At 43.8% G+C, this 17,497-nt stretch overlaps 1 protein-coding gene across 3 annotated transcripts in view; it reads left to right on the top strand.

Annotated features, from left to right (window-relative positions):
- MYOM2 (myomesin 2) overlaps nt 1–10,942 on the top strand; it is an 88,603-nt gene extending 77,661 nt beyond the window's left edge. For 2 of the 3 annotated variants that reach the window (XM_083729911.1, XM_083729912.1), the window contains exons 33-37: nt 1,929–2,092; nt 2,407–2,443; nt 2,981–3,003; nt 8,048–8,103; nt 9,974–10,942. In XM_083729911.1, the coding sequence (XP_083586037.1) occupies nt 1,929–2,092; nt 2,407–2,443; nt 2,981–3,003; nt 8,048–8,103; nt 9,974–10,282 (589 nt within the window). In that variant the 3' untranslated portion in view covers nt 10,283–10,942. Of the gene's footprint in view, nt 1–1,928; nt 2,093–2,406; nt 2,444–2,980; nt 4,706–7,571; nt 8,104–9,973 lie in introns of all 3 variants that reach the window. The other variant, XR_014561901.1, reaches the window with a different exon arrangement.
- The last annotated feature ends 6,555 nt before the right edge of the window (nt 10,943–17,497 follow it).

The raw sequence follows: 17,497 nt of genomic DNA, 5'->3' as shown, positions 1-17,497 counted from the left end.
AATTAAAGAACCTTTTAATGAGGGTGAAAGAGGAGAGCGCAAAATATGGTCTGAAGCTCAACATCAAAAAAACGAAGATCATGGCCACTGGTTCCATCACCTGCTGGCAAATAGAAGGGGAAGAAATGGAGGTAGTGAGAGATTTTACTTTCTTGGGCTCAATGATCACTGCAGATGGTGACAGCAGCCATGAAATTAAAAGACGCCTGCTTCTTGGGAGAAGGGCAATGACAGGCCTAGACAGCATCTTGAGAAGTAGAGACATCACCTTGCCAACAAAGGTTCGTATAGTTAAAGCTATGGTTTTCCCAGTAGTGATGTATGGAAGTGAGAGCTGGACCATAAAGAAGGCTGATCGCCGAAGAATTGATGCTTTTGAATTCTGGTGCTGGAGGAGACTCTTGAGAGTCCCATGGACTGCAAGAAGATCAAACCTCTCCATACTGAAGGAAATCAACCCTGAGTGCTCACTGGAAGGACAGATTGTGAAGCTGAGGCTCCAGTACTTTGGCCACCTCATGAGAAGAGAAGACTCCCTGGAGAAGACCCTGATGTTGGGAAAGATGGAGGGCACAAGGAGAAGGGGACGGCAGAGGACGAGATGGTTGGATAGTGTTTTCGAGGTTACCAGCATGAGTTTGACCAAACTGCGGGAGGCAGTGGAGGACAGAGGTGCCTGGCGTTCTCTGGTCCATGGGGTCACGAAGAGTCGGACACGACTAAACGACTAAACAACAACAACACATTTAAAAATCAAAATGGAGCAGCGACCCAGATAAATAATGAAATTTTACCACTGGCACAGCCTTGAACACCTCAGGTTGAAGTTTAGAATTTTATTCAGGTTGTACACTTCTAGCAACGTCAGTTGTGCTTTTTTCCATGCTGCCCTGTTGTGCCTGAAAGCCCATCTTTCAAACATGAACATAGGACTGACATACACTGAGTCGTGACCCTCTAGGTTGTTCTTGTCTTTGCACTCATGGCTGGTGGCTCTCCAGGATTTAAAAAGTGGAGTCTTTCTCAGCCTGACCTGAGATTGATTGAACCTGGTACCTTTTGCCCACAAAGCCAAAAGTGAGCTGCACCAATGAGCTGCTCACAAACCTTTGGCTGATCTAATCTGCTTTTGCTTGTCTTTCTCCTTGTCTTTCCCCTTCCCCTTGCTGGCATTCCTCCCCACCCTGTCTCTTTGCATATGTCTCTTATTTCACTCTGAAAATGCAATGCACATCTTGAAAGCACTATAAATGATAAATAGCAGAAGTAATAGAACCCTCTCTGGGTGACAGATGTTCTTCCTTAAAAAAAAAATAATCCTTCAAGCTTCATGTAGATTATTAAATTGAAATATGAATAGACTAAAAATAAGTATAAAATAAATTCAAAATGAAATAGGAAGGAGTCATAGGCTTTGAAGAAAACAAACCAAACCAAGGTGGAGGCTAGATCATCCAAAAATGAATCTCCCAGATGTGATGAAATTAACCCCAGAATTGTCCTCTGGCTTGTAGATCCAGAGCATGATTTTATGTCAAAGAAACTGATAGTGCTTAGGTTAGCCTGTAAATTCCGTCTTGCATTTCTTGAAGCTGGTGCTGATTATGAATCCATTGAATGAGAAAACAAGTTTCTCTCCCACTAACCCTTGGTCAACAAGCTTACAAGTATGCTTATTTTTATAATCTTCAGTCTGATGGCTAAACCAAGGCATACTCAATCCATGGCCAGCAAAAAATTGTATTGCTTCTCCCCTTTTGAACATTTGTTATTGATCCCTCTGTACGCCAATGTTCAGCCTGCTTCTGAAAATTCTTCAGGCCTCAAAAGGCTTTGTCACAGAGCAAGAGGAACTGTTCCTCAAGAAACAGAAGCCTAAAGTCCACCTGTGTGTGTATTTTGAAGACTCCCTGTGTTCATTTCCCCAGGGAATCTAAGATTTCTTCTAGTGAAAAGATGAGGATTGGAGGCAGTGATGAAGTTGCCTGGATGCAGATATGTGAGCCCACAGAAAAGGATAAAGGGAAGTACACCTTTGAGCTGTCTGATGGCAAGGAGTCCTATAAGCGGAGTATTGATTTATCTGGACAAGGTAGGCATCTTTAAGCATGCAACTGGATTCATCGCACTGTAATTTGGGGCCATTTTGCAGTTGGGGAATTAATGTTCATTGTTTATTATTGGGTATTTATTTTGTGCTAACAGTTTTCAAGGCACACTGCCAACTTCGTTCATGCTATGCCTCTTCTCATCAGGGCTGCCTTTGATCTCTCTTCTTAGATTTCATTTGATGTTTCTCTACCACTTTTATAAGTTGAGAACAGAAAAGAAACACAAGTAGGCATCAAAGCATTTGTGCCGATTCAAAAGGCAAACTTTATAATACTCAAAAATGTTTCTTTGCAGCGTTTGACGATGCTTATGCAGAATTCCAGAGACTCAAGTAAGCTTTATACCGTTTTCCTTTAAACTCATGACAATTACTTTGTTTTGGCTACCAGTGTCATTCTAACATAATAGGGCATAAGATGTTTCTTACACCCTATTTCGATGGAGAGTCCATGTGACATAATGATTAGAGTGTTGGACTCAATTATCAAGGATACCAGGGCTCAAAACTCCACTCAGTCATGAAGCTCACTGGGTGACTTTGGACCAGTCACCATTTCTCAGCTTAACCTACTTAGAATCATAGAATTGTAGTCCAACCCCCTACCATGCAGATATTTCAACTACAGCATCCACAGCAGATATCCAGCCAAATTCTGCTTACAAATCTCCAAGGAAGGAGAGTCCACCACCTCCTGAGCGAGTCCATACCACGTCACAGGACTGTTGTGGGGATAAAAGGGAGACCAGGAAAAGCCATGTGCAGCACCTTGAACTCTTCCAAAAGTGGGAGAGTAATGTTTGTGTATATATACATATACATGATTGTGATATTAATTATTCTGTTTTCTGTTTTCTTTCCCCACTTTAGGGCAGCTGCTTTTGCTGAGAAGAGTAAGTACATTCTGTACAGAGGAAGCATGTTATTTATTATCATCATAAAAGAGCAGGATCTAGCAGCCTAGTGAATGCTGGGTAGACCTTGTTCCTTTTATTTACCTTTACAAAGCTCAACAAAAGTGAAGGAATAAGGCAGGCTTCCTCAACCTCGGCCCTCCAGATGTTTTTAGCCTACAACTTCCATGATTCCTAGCTAGCAGGACCAGTGGTCAGGGATGATGGGAATTGTAGTCTCAAAAAATCTGGAGGGCCGAGGTTGAGGAAGCCTGGAATAAGGTATACATAATGGTGCTTTCCATCAGTTCATTTTAAGAGGAAGGTGCACTTTCAAACTAAATAGATAGTTGCCGTTTTAGAGAAGATGTGGAAAACTTGTAACCCACCAACCTTAGCACAGTCCACAATACATGCCCGATGACCCCCCCCCCCCGAGACTTGATAAACCATCTGCTTTTGCTATCTGTTGGGGGAGGGGAGGGTTGTCAAGCAGGTCTGTCTTAGCTGGAGAACCTGTGTTTGTCTATTCTTGGAAAGCGAGTTGGTAGGTGGGAATAGAAAAGTGGAAGAGAATGGGTGTCCAGCCTAATCCTCTCAACTTAAGAAACTATTGTTAGTTAGGTTTCAGAGCTGACAGTGAGAACAGACTATGGGTGAGTATATGCAATGCAGACTGGAAACCAAGGATGACAGATTTCATGTTGATGATGGCAAGAAATCTGAGTGATAGATAGTATACATAAGGGCTGCCCGTTATTCACCAGCATGGATAATCAGTCAGGTACTCTGACCCTAAGCATGCTTATTTATTACTTGCCTGTAATATACTTCCACTTTTAGCCTAAAATCATAGCTTCCAGGGAGGTGTCCTATTTCAACATATTTCACTATGATTTCTGTACCATTATGATGACAGACGCTAGTCATTTCCTATTTCCCAGGACAATCATTTTACCTGAAATGGTCAGCTAATGTTTTTCTCGGTTGTATATGCAGAGCCTGCCAAATCCGTAGATGCAAACGAGGCAATCTCCTGGGGTGATAACATTTCGGGGTGTCTGCTTCAGTTATTTAAATGCCCTGCAGAAAGAGCAACTGCCTGCCTTTTTAGATTCATCCACCTTTTCAGCCCCTGCTTACAGGTGAAATTTATGTCAGTGATAATGCCCCTGAATGCGGAGTCCAGCTAAACTGTGCAGTTACAATAACAGGATAGGTAAAAATTAAAATGAAGTGTAAAACTGAAACCGAAAATAGGAAAATAATATCCTAGTCAACTCTTAATAATTTTATGTATTATTATTATGCTGCTCAGTATAAGATAAAACAGGGTTGTGTGGGCATGCTTTTAAATTCATTCCTAGCAAAAAAAAAAGAAAAAAAAAGAGGAAATTCTTTAGGCCAGCTCTGTATATATTAGCAGAGACCCACCTGGTGCTGTTGAGCCAGAAGAAACTGGATGTTTCCATTTTCAAAGTGTCCAGGTGTGTTGAAATTTGAAGTGAGCATTACTTGGAGAAAACTGGAGATACTGATTATGGGAGCATAGGAAGCTGTCTTATGCAGAGTCAGTCCAATGAACTGTCTCTCTCAGTATTGTTGACACTGAAATGCAGCAGGAGCTGTCCAGCACTTCAGGAAGGAGTCTCACCCAGCCCTACCTAGATATGCTGGGAATCATAGGCGCCGACTCCATGGGGCCTGAGGGGGCCCGAGCCCCCTCAAAAATTCGTTTGGGGGGGCTCTGCCCCCCCAATAATTTAAGAAAATTATTACCGTAAATTTCGCTCTATAACACGCAGATTTTTTCTCCTAAAAAGTAAGGGGAAATGTCTGTGCGTGTTATTGAGCGAATGTGTGGTCCCTGGAGCTGACTCGCTGGAGCGCAGGGGCAAAAATAGGCAAAAATCAGGCAAAAATAAGATCGGGCGGTCGGGCGGAGGGAAGGCGGAAGCTGCTGCTTTCCTGCATTCTGCCTCAGGGTCTTACTGCCCACCCGCTTCTGTTGCTGCGTTTGCTCAAACTCAACAAAGAGCAGGGAATCCCCTGCCCTCCTGGCAAGCAGAGGGTTAAGGAAAGGATCGAGTCCTTCCTTCTAATTCTTTCCTAGTCACACTGCGTGCAGGCTTCAGCCCACCACCTCCTCCTCTCCGTGCTCTAGGGACTCGCAGGTGGGAGAGAGAGAGGGGGGGGGCTGGCTTGGGGGGGGACTTTTGCCTTCCTTTCCTCCCCCCCACCCCGTTAAACTCCTTCCCTGCATTCTTAGCCAGCTGCTTCTCCGCACACCCCTCTTGTGCTTCTTGTCCCTTCTGTGTTTTTCCGTCCCTCCCCATTTAAAACGTGGTGACAAAGCACGGATCCACATGGATCCTCAGGATTTTTGCATTGGGTCACTCCAAATTCACCATCAGATCACATTACATGTCCATGGCTACAGTCTGTACCAAAAAAATCACGCACCCACTGTTGCCTGGGGTTGCAATGGTGCAAAAACGTGGTTACAAAGCATGGATCCACAGGATCTTTGCACTGGGTCACCCCAAATTCACCATCAGATAACATAGCATGTCCATGGCTACAGCCTGCACCAAAAAAAAACACGCACCCACTGTGGCCTGGGGCCACAATGGTGCAAAAACGTGGTTACAAAGCACGGATCCACATGGATCCTCAGGATTTTTGCATTGGGTCACCCCAAATTCACCATCAGATCACATAGCATGTCCATGGCTACATCTTGCACCAAAAAAATCACGCACCCACTGTTGCCTAGGGTCACAGTGGTGCAAAAACGTGGTTACAAAGCACGGATCCACATGGATCCTCAGGATTTTTGCATTGGACTACTCCAAACTCACTGTCAGATATTAAAAATCTTTATAAAATAGAGAATTAAATACATACAGAATGTTAAATTTTCAGTTTCGAAATATTAGTACTAGTTTAGTACTGTCTTTCTATATTACTATAGTACTGTATTAGTTATTTTCAAATACTTAAATATTTTTAGGGTGTAAGACCCAATTAAAGCCCGTTATTTACATACAGTATTACAGTATTTACATACAGTATTAGGCATACTGTATTAACTTTATTAACTGTATTAAAGCATTAACTTTGAGATATTATTTTTATTTAATGAACCCTCAGCCTTATTCAAAGTAAGCTTAAATTAGCTATTTCACTTATTAATCAAAGTGCTATTACTGTGCGACAGCAATATTTTATGTTTTATTCTTTTAATGATAGTTTAGGATTTATTTAAATATCATTTCAGTCTTTTCAGAGCTATATATTCACTGCTTTGTAATAGTCTATAAGCATAATTGTTACTGTAAATTAAATTAGCTTTTTACGAAAATACCGTGCGTGTTTATGTTTTCTTTTTTCAAAGCCAAAAAGTGTTTCAGGCTTGTCGAGTTTCCCAGAGTGTGGAGTTATAGAGAGTCGAGTTTTCGGGGTTCTAATGTTGATCATATGACTCTAAAATACTTTTAAAAAAACTTTAAAACTCACTAATTTTCATCTAAAATTTAGAAAACCTCCCGGGGCAGGACCCCGGTATGGGCCCCCCCAATATTTTTTATAAGTCGGCGCCCCTGCTGGGAATCATGCATTACTTAATGTTTCAACAAAAATTACAGTGGTGCCCCGCAAGACGAAGGCCTCGCAAGACGAAAAACCTGCTAGACGAAAGGGTTTTCCGTTTTGGAGGCGCTTCGCAAAACGAATTTCCCTATGGGCTTGCTTCGCAAGAAGAAAGCCCATAGGGAAATCTCCGGGGACCTCTTTTAAATGCTAGCGGTGGGGAGCAAAGCCTTTCCCCCCCTCCGGCCTTCAGAAGAGGTCCAGGAAGGCCGGCGGGGGCCGAAAGGCTTTGCTCCCCACCGCCAGCATTTTAAAAGCAGTCCGGGATAGCAGGGAAGCGCTTCCCGCTATCCCGGATGGCTTTTGAAGGCAGGCGGCGGGGGGGGGGAGCAAAGACTTTCGCCCCCCACCGGCCTTCAGAAGAGGTCCTGGACCTCTTCTGAAGGCGGGCGGGGGGCAAAAGTCTTTGCTCCCCCCTGCCTGCCTTCCGGGAGAGCGGAGAAGCCTTCGCTGCCGCCCACCAGCATTTTAAAAACCCCGGGACAGCGGAGGACTTCTCCGCTGTCTGGGGTGATCTTAAAATGCTGGCGGGCGGCAGCGCTGCTGCCCGCCAGCATTTTAAAATCGCCCCGGGAAGTCTCCGCTGTCCCAGGGGCTTTTAAAATGCTGGGGGAAGGCTGGGGCTTTTAAAATGCTGGGGGGAAATGCCCGCCAGCATTTTAAGACTGCCCCGGGACAGCGGAGAAGTCTCCGCTGTCCCGGGAAGGCAGGCGGGGGGGGGGAGCAAAGACTTTCGCCCCCCACCGGCCTTCAGAAGAGGTCGGGGGACAGACTGTCCCCGGACCTGGTCTGAAGGCGGTTTCCATAGGAACGCATTAATTGATTTTTAATGCATTCCTATGGGAAACCGTGCTTCGCAAGACGAAAAACTCGCAAGACGAAAAGACTTGCGGAACGAATTAATTTCGTCTTGCGAGGCACCACTGTAATTCAAGTTGCTGTAAGCTGTCCAGAGACATTTGTTACTGGGTGATGTATTAATGTTAGTTTAAAAGTAAGTGCATGACGCTATCACAATAAACCCCTTTGCATTGCAATGGGCTAAGAGCTTAGCTGTTCCTTATCTCCATTTTTTAAATAGTGTCCCAGTCTTTGTTTTTTAAGAGTTTGGAGCGCCTAAGAGTTTCTACATTGAAAACCTCTGAGGAAGCAAGAAATAAATTGAGGGTGAAGACAACACAGAATGGGCTGTACCCTTTAACAATCTTCAGTATCCACTTGCCGGCTAATGTTGCCTGCAAACATTTGATATTTGCATATTCCTTAAAAATCAAGAAGTAGCTGCTGGTACTGTTTTAGCATTTGTCTCACCTTGATCATCCTATAGGCGCCTACTCTCCAATTGGCAAAATGCATGGATAATTATATAATTTGATTGCTTTTTTCTTCATAGACCGTGGTAAAGTGCTTGGTGGTTTGCCCGATGTGGTGACAATAATGGAAGGCAAGGTAAGGGTAAGCTGTGTGGCTTGGCTGTCATGGTTTGGATACAAAAAAAGACTAAGAAAGCCTCGTGAGAGAATACCATTATATTTGTATTTTAAATGCACCTATAAATATGCAGCCCCCTCACTTGATCCCACACAATATTCTGCAAGGGTGCTCTGCTGGAGGCGTTAGAGTGTCGCCCATATTGGCACTGAAGCAGAGCTGCCAGCTCCGTGTTTAAAGAGGAAAATTGATGCAGCCCTTCACCACCTTCAAAGGGGTTGGGTGTGTTTCTAGCAAGGCAAGCAACATTTCAGGATTGCCATGCTTTTTAGGATTGCGCTTCGAGGACCTCAGGTAACCCCCTAGAAATAAATTCACACAGACTCAATTTTTTTGTTTAAGATTAATGGGCAAAATTTAGGCCATAACTTTATTGATTCCACAATGTGAGCGGTATTGGCTTAGTCACTGACAAACTAAAACTGACTCCTGCCCACCCCGCAGGAGGTCTGGAAGGGTAAACCAAACGAGGGAGCTACATCGATGCAAATTGGCTGTAGCTCACTCTGGGGTTCCTGTGGTCCTGGCATGGCCCTAGCCCCTCAAGCGGACTTCGGACGAGATCCAGAACCGCCAGATTTCTTTAGCAGAATACCCTTTTTTTTAAGGAGGGGCAGGTGATGGCTGCACCTCACCTCCCCCAACCACAACTAACTCAATGCCTAACTGCCAAACCTTACAAAGTTGTGATGATTGCTGGGAAGTAGGCGAAAACCAAATGGCCAGTGTCAATCTGCCATGTGGACAAAATTCCTACCAGGCCCTTACCACAAAACAGGCGACCAACCGAAGTCCCAAGCAAGGCCAAAGCACAGAAACCAAAGAGGGTGGGTGGGCTGGTGTTCAGCAGCGCAAAGTTTATAAAAACCTCCCCCTCCCCCAACTTGCAACAGCCTGATTGGGTGCTGGAACTGGGGCGATCGTGGGACCGCCCCAGCAACAACTGGGCTATGCCCTGCCTCCAGATGTCATGGAGGCCCCAAGGTCCTGAGTGCAAGCAGGACCCTCCTTGAAGAGGATCCAAGTTAGCAATCTGGGTTGTTACCTGTGCAGGGAGGTTCTTTTCTCCAGTGGATGATGGATGGAAGAAGGAGGGAGGCAGTTTTCAGAATTCTTCCATTTGTCTGCATCACCTCTTGCAGTATCGTAATTATCTGGAGCAGGTTTATGTGGTGGGGTTTTGTACAGAGGGGGGTGGGAATCAGTGAGAATCATCGTCACCCTTTTTCCATTAAAAAAGGGGGGGAAGCAGGCAGTCCCTTTAAGTCCCATCATAATTATGTCTAAGAGGGTTACCTGGGCTATCTCTATAAACTGGAGACTGTAGTGGTAGCATTGGGTCTGTAGTCAGCCTTTGGGTGACTGTCTTTGCAGTTTTAAAATAAATATCAGTCTTTAAAAAATAGCAGCTGTACACAGTTTACAGTTTGTTACTTACAAAATCTTCTGTGAAGTAGGAACAGGGGACAGACAAGATACAATTGGTTACAACCATTGCTTTTTCCCCCTGGGGCTACGCAGGGGGTACGCATACCCCAAACATTTTGTGAATCTAAGTTTGGCCTCATTGAGGGGGAGTACTTCAATATGAGTAGGAAAATGAGAGTACCTCTAAACATTTTTTTAAGAAAAAAAGCACTGGTTACAACCCATTGTGTCTTGTGCTGAGCTGGGATAATGCCAGTGTATGCTGGAAAACTGTCACAGCGGCAGAGATTTGTGAGGTTTTGCGACAATCAGGCTATGAGATCAAGAAATCTAAGTTAGCAAGCCAATGCCAAAGTCTGGATTTCACATTCTTTCCCTGCTCCCTCCCTGTTTGTTTTAGACCCTGAATCTGACCTGCACTGTGTTTGGTAACCCCGACCCTGAGATAGTCTGGTTTAAGAACGACAAGGAACTTGAACTGAATGATCACTATGTAGTCAAACTGGAGCAAGGAAAGTATGCCAGTCTGGTCATCAAGGGGGTGGCATCAGAAGACTCAGGAAAGTACAGTATCAATGTCAAGAACAAGTATGGTGGCGAGATGGTGGATGTCACCGTCAGTGTGTACAAGCATGGCGAAGACCTGCCCGACGTCAAACCTGGCACAGGTGGCAAAACAAGGCTAATAGCGCCAGAAGGAACTCATTAATCTTCCACGCATGATAAGGGCAGCAGGAAGTAGATTTGTAAGGGGTGTGTTTGACAGGCAAAAGGCTAGAGAGAAGCTGTAGGTCGTCCCCCCCCCCATAGTGTTTCTGCAGTAGATAACTGGCAATGTCCAAGGAAGAGTTAAGCTTTTTGAGGTGGGCATCACAGTCTCGGTTCTCTACCCGTACCATCCCCAGATGCAATTACATCATTATGAATAGAAGCTGTTATGTGGCTGGCAACAAAAAGCCATTGCAGGGGCAGCTGTTATTAACTTTATATGCAAATTGGTGCTATATCTGTAGGATGGAACTCTGCTTACGGCAAGAAGAAGATCAGACTTTTATTAGTTATATATAATTTGGGAACCGAACTTTACTCCTCAATCTGGGCTGTGACCCTCGGTGCTTTTGTAAAACCCCCAATGGAACTGAAATGGGCTACAGAAATGTAAACACATTGAGGACTGCAGCCTCAGATAAACCAGACAAGCTGAAAAATGACCTTCTGAGTTATTCTTAGTAGTATTGCTGTTTTGTAGTGCAAGCTGATTTTTAGTGGTATTTTACAATCACCGTGGACTCATTTAAACCATAAGTTTCACAGTTGTTGTTTGTTTGTTTCCTCCTCTGCTTTGTGCTAATAAAAAAAAACTTTAAAAGTCACCTTGTGTTTCTCTCTGCACCAAATTACACTTAACTAGTTCTGTTTACTCTCTTTCACTGTTTAATTATCGCTTATTGCACAATTTCACAGCTGGTAGCATGCAGACAATGGACTTAACAATGAAGAAAACAAATTATGCTTAATCATAGTCACTCCATAGCCACTTTAATTTTACACTTTATGGTGTGGTCAGCAAGCAGTTAGGAACTAGTATCAGGAGACACCTATGCCATTTGGTAGCTTCCTAGGATAATTATATTTCCAGATTGGGTTTTATCCCCCCCACCCTACAAAATGAGGTAAAAACTCTTTTTTTATGTATTCATTACCAAAGTAGCTGTGCTGAACACAATACTGGGAATGTTTTACCACTTGCAGGTGTTTATTTCTGTGGGATTGTTCATGTGTTTTGTGGCTGTAACCTAAGGGCCTGAAATAGGACTCGTTCATGTGCTACTCTGAAACTATAATAGTTTATATGTGACCAGGAGAGAATAGCTTTGCAGCTGCTCAGTTCCAAAATTTTGTCTGAGTTTGCAGATCCTGTCTAGTTTCGGAAAGACTAGAAGTATATTGGCTCTAACCAGAAGTGCCAACTTGAATAAAATATTGTGGGGGCCCAGGTAAGCGATCACATGATGCAGTGCACACCCACCATTTGAATCGGAATGCCCATCAACTTTTTTTGGGGGGGGCTGGCTCCCTCAAATATTTTATTGCCCCTAGGCATTGGCTGCTATAGATCTAACCAATATGTTCTTACTTAGTTTTGGATGATTATGTATACCACTGGTGCCAAAAACAGAACTTGGCAAAGTCTCCTAACATGAACTAACTACATGCACCAGTTCCTTAAGACATGCCTTTCTCCCCTCCCACCAACAAGAAGATTATCTCTGAGTGAAGAAAAACCATTTATTCTCAAGTGATGAGCAACAAGTTTATAAATATGCAAGCTGAGAACCACTGCACAACACAATGTAAATTAAATATTTTGTGTGAGTAATCACTTACATTTGTTTAGTGATTAGCATCAATATGACCACTTAAGGCAAGGATTTAGCCCTTCAGAAGTTGCTGTTGTACAACTCTGGTGGGGCAAATTTTAGGGGATGACAGTGGATTGGGTGTGATGTAAGAAAGCAATTTGATACAATATCATGCTCTCAATGGAAGCACTGAAAGTACAGAGGAATACCAAATTCAGGAATAGGCGTGAGGGGAGAAATTCTAAGATACCATTCAATTTTGGTGGATTAAAAAACTTGATTGGTCAAACCCAGTTCCAGCTTGAACCAGAGGAATCTGTACAGTACAAATTAAAATGTTACTGGATTCAGTCAGCCAGCTGAAGGAACTGATCAACATAGCATACAAAATAGCCAAAATTCAGCATTCTTGTAGTTGTCCTACACAAGTTGTATTACACTCATCTTGGCTATGCCTTTAGCTGGCCTGTTTTAGCTAACTAAGCTTCAGCCATATCCTTTCAGGTAGAGGGGAAAGAATTTATGGTGACATTTAATCCTTTGCTGAAGCAGAGAAATTAGTACTTGCTGGAACACTGTTTTCAGGAGGTTGAAGATTTGTAATAAGCACTTATACTTTGTTTTCCACCCAGTATGCCGGGCAGCACTTTTTGCATTGTTTGGATGTGTGGGGTTTTTTTTGAAAGAAAAGTATGTGGAAGTAGCAAGGACATTAATCATAAGACCTATTCCTTAATGATTTTTCAAAACACTGAACTGCGCAGGGCTTCTGCAATCAGCTGTGGGCTATGTGCACACAGCCACACTTCTTTGCCTTAACTCTTGCACCACAAGCACTTCGGACTCTTCAGAAAAACCAGGCAGGTTGTTTGTTGAGCAAGAGCACCTTCTAACACAGGGCTTATAAAATGCTCACACCAGGTCAGCTCCTCAGTCTGAAAAACTCATCTCATCAAACAGGCACACTGGCTTCCTTTGCCTTGTCTCGCTTCACCTTACTTGTCTCATACCCGCCAACATTTCTCCAATGAAAATAGGGATGTCCTATTCTGTAATAATAATAATAATAATAATAATAATAATAATATAATTATTTATGCCCCAGCCACTCTGGGTGGCTTCCAACATATATAAAAACATAACAAAACATAAACCATAAAAAACCTTCCCTATACAGGGGTGCCTTCAGTTGTCTTCAGATGTCCAGATGGGCGGGGTATAAATTAGAAGAGAAGTATTATTATTCCCCCTTCCCAGGGCCACCTGCCTGAGGCAGTTGCCTTACCCTTCATGCCTCTGGCCCACACGGCTCCCAGTTTGGTCTGTGAGGCCATTTCTCACAAACCATGCTCACCTGTCCTACTTCTGACATCAGAGATGGGGCAGGTATGTGCTGTAAGCTGTCCAGAGTGGCTGAGGAAACCCAGCCAGATGGGCGGGGTATAAATAATAATAAGATTAATAATAAGAAGGACAAGGAGGAAAGTTCGTGACACAGATGCTCTAGGGTGTGCATGAGAGCGAGAGAGTGTCAGTTTTTCTCTTTGGAAGAAGCTGTTCCTCCCCCTCTACAGCTGGAGAAAGCAGTTTTAATTCAAAGTGCTTTCTCCAAACAGATTGTCAAAGGGACTCCCTGTAACTGCTGATCATTGATTACAGAAATCTCTTTCAAACTTTGTCAGGTGTCGGAAGATGCCCACCTGTCAATGTTGGGCCATGGAAGGCTAGGAGAAGTAGGACTTCATCCCACAGGGCAGATCCAGTTCCCCAACTGTTCTCATGGTAGGACCATTGAAGAGAGACTTGGCAGAACTAGCTTGCAGCAGTGATATCCTATGGCCTCAAGTGGCTGCAGGAAAAAGAACAAGGTTGAGGGTGTTTAGCCGGGTCTAGTTTCTAGATATAAATCTCAGATTGCAGTCAAGTTTGGAAGTGCAGTTGTGCCAAAAGAGTGCCTGAACAAGCTAGATCTTTGACACAATTTCCATACATTGTTGAGCTATAATACATGTGCTAAAGCAGAGCAAGAGATGGCGGCATTCTGTTATCGGCTGGGCTTCATCCCATGTGCTGATCAGTGCCTGCTTATCAGAGGCAATGAAGCGACAGTAAATTACAGCAGCTGGAGGTTTCATCCATTTCCCCGCCTCACCCAGGAGCCTATTACACAGAGTTAGCTGCTCCTAATGGAGGCTGTTTCTTATTAGACTGATTTTCTGTCTGACTAGTGAGCTCCGTGTTGGGCAACTTTCCTGTTGCGCTCTTTTAGGCAGTCACAGCATGAAATGGGGCATAGTTGGCTTGTCACAGGAGGCAGATAAGATGTCAGCTACTTATGCTGATGAGTCTGAGGTAGCCTCTGGCTCTGTTATGTTGGCAGACTGTTGAGAAGCTTCCTTGCCCCCAAGCACCTGCTTCTTTTCTGCCGTCTCTGATTCGCACACTGCTGAGATGCTTAAAATAAGTCCTAAGCCATTCTCCCTTTGAGGACAATATACAGGTGCTGAGATACACACACACACACACACACACACACACACACCCCAAAGGTACAATATGTCTTCTAACTCAAATGTCCTTTTACATAAGCCAGGGAATACCAATCTTTTGGGACTAGTGGGCAGATTTGGAAGGACTGCCTCTCCCCATATGAAACAATGGGGTCCCTGTAATCATCATCAGGGGTCCTTCTTCTTGTAGCTCCTTCATGAGAGGTCTGGATGATGGCAACATGTGAATGGGCCTTTTCTATGGTGGCTCCCTATTATTATTATAATTATTATTATTATTATTATTATTATTTACACCCCGCCCACTCTGGGTGGCTCCCAGAAACATTAAAACATTAAAAACATCCCTAAACATTTGTGCAATGCTCTCCTCAGGGAGGCTCACTTGGCACATTTGTTACATATCTTTAGGCACCAGGCAATAACATTCCTCTTCTCCTGGGCCCTTGACTAACTGAGCAATCTATGGCCCTTTAAAGTAAGAGAGAGGGTGGGGTGGGGTGGGGTTCTTGTTTTTGTTTGTTATGTATTTTTGTGTTTTAATATTCTAAACCGCCCTGTGATGTTCGGATGAAGGGTGGCATAGAAATTCAAATAATGGTGATGATGATGATAAATAAATGAAATAATGTTGAGAAAGTAGCAAGGGTACCTGAAATATACTCGGAGTCAAGAGTGGATTTCATGCTCTTTATTCAGCTCACAGTGGTGAGGAAGAATGGAAGTTCCCCCAGAATGTCTGCTTTATATACATTATTTACACAATGGGCCCCATGTGATTGGCTTAAATTTTTGAACTTTAAAGAGATATTTATTTAGACATTTCATGGGTGCCATAAGAGGCACTAGCAACTGTGGGTGCTGCATTGGCAGCCCATAATATAAACTATCCATGTATGATGTAGGGGGAGAGGAAAAATGCAGGGCCAGGCCTATCATTAGGCATAACGAGGTGATTGCCTCAGGAAGCTGATGCTGAGGACCAGCAATGGGGTACTGGAGAACAGAGCTGTGTATACAAAACAGGGCTCTTGCATCTTGTAAATTAGTCCGCTGTCCTCAGGAGAGACCATTTTCTCATCTCCAGTGTCAAAGTAATATTCAACTACCAGTCTGGTCGGCTTCTGAAATGGGGGCCGGGGGCCAGGAGCATAAGGCATCATCTTGTCCTTTGCCTCAGGCAGAAAAATGTATCGAGTCTGCCCTGAGAGGACATATTGCTGAGGGAATAGTATGCTAAATAACAGTAACCTATGATTGTCCTTTAAGGAAACTTTGGTGGAGAAAATAAAGCACATTCTTTCCAAAACACATGGGTATGGTGTTGAAGCCTCTAGGTGGCACCAAAGGAACAAAATAAAAATAAGGAGGTTTTAAAAAATAATCTTCTCACTCTTTTAATATCAGTCGTTTTGATGCAAACACATCACTTAGGGAATAGGAGATTATTAAAGGCATTATACTTCTGCCAGGGACAAGGACAGGTCCAGCAAATTATAGTTTCTAGGAAACGGGTAATTATTATTATTTTTTTAAAAAAATGCAATAATCCAGCCTATGTGCATCTTTTCATGGTACGTGTTAGGTGAAATCCAAAGGCAGTCTCTGAGATATTACAGGTCTCTTGTGTCACTGAGATTTGTATCGAAGACATATATATATATATATATATATATATATATATATATATATAGCATGCAACATACCTGTTGCTTATGGTCATTATAGGCAGAAAGGGAAATTTCTGTTGATGGATCTTGCAGATCTTACTGCTTTAAATATTTTACTTCAGGACTCCACATTTAGGAACTGCAGATCCCAGAATCTGAGCTGTAACTAATTCAGTTGCAAGGTCTGGTGCTGTCAAGATCCATATATTTTACAACCATTGAAATCATGATGATTGGTCAGGGCTATGAAAACAATTCTTTTGTGTAGTTTTGGAAAGAAGAGGCTTTCAGCCTGGATGGAAGTTGTGGTAACTATTCCTCCAAATTCTGAATGACTGCAGGCCATTGGCCATTCTGGCCCAGTTTCTGACATGCCAAGTATCCCCTCTATGCAATCTCTTGGGCCTGTAGAAGAAATTAAAATGCATAAGGTTTTGCCGAGTCATGGAATATAAGAGTTTAAGTCTCAATGACACTTCCCTTGAATGCTTTGGGAGACAGGCTTCTTGAGGGATTAATTATCGCCCAATATAAAACGAATGCTATTACTGTATTTCTAGGATGAGCTGTCAACATGTGGTTCCCATTTCGTCTTAGATCTAAAGTATCTTTGCAATGGAATCATAACTGCTTAGCTCATTGTAAGCTTTCCGCGATAAGGAGGTGAAACTGTCACGACGCCCTTCTTAGCAGCCAGCAAGTTTCAGAACATTTTGCGCAATGAGTTAACCATGTCAGTAGCTAGAGCATGTGGCTGACATTCCACATGCCCACTCAGCATGGAGGGTGAATTGTTCTCCACCAATGCCCAAAGTGGAATTATGAAAGGAAGTCAGCTGCTTTCAAAGTGAGAGTCAAGCATGGGATGCTAAGGTTAGGCTCAAATTATGCCCACATGGGATGGTGCAAGAATTTATCTACTCAGGATTAATTGACTCAGTGGTGGAGGAACCCTCTCCGGCACCCGGGGCGGGACGCTGAGGGGTGGGGTGAACCGCCCGGTGGTGTACGTGTGACGTCCGTACGGAGTGTGCATATGGACTGCACATGTACGGCATCCCGTACAGAGTGTGCACATGCGGCAGTCCATACAGTTGCCGTGTGAGAAGCAGCCCATACGGACAACCTTATGGACAGAGCGCGAGAGCGGCAGCCCGTACAGACACCGCGCAAGCAGTGCCCATACTGACTGTGTGCGCCCTCAGCCGCTCTTCAGCTGGGAAGCAGGGGCCATCTTGTCACCACCCCCAGAGTGGCACCCGGGGCGGCCCGCCCCCTCCGCCCCCCACTTTGTACGCCCCTGCATCTACCCAATTTTGGGTCATTTCCACCTTCCAGCCTAAGACACCATCCACACTGTCTGGTAGGTCTTTCTGAGCCT

The sequence above is a fragment of the Podarcis gaigeae genome (genome assembly GCF_964106915.1).
Source record: "Podarcis gaigeae genome assembly, chromosome: 3".
NCBI lineage: Eukaryota > Metazoa > Chordata > Lepidosauria > Squamata > Lacertidae > Podarcis > Podarcis gaigeae.
The sequence above is the reverse complement of the archived record's forward strand: the minus strand, read 5'-3'. Positions and strand labels throughout refer to the sequence as shown.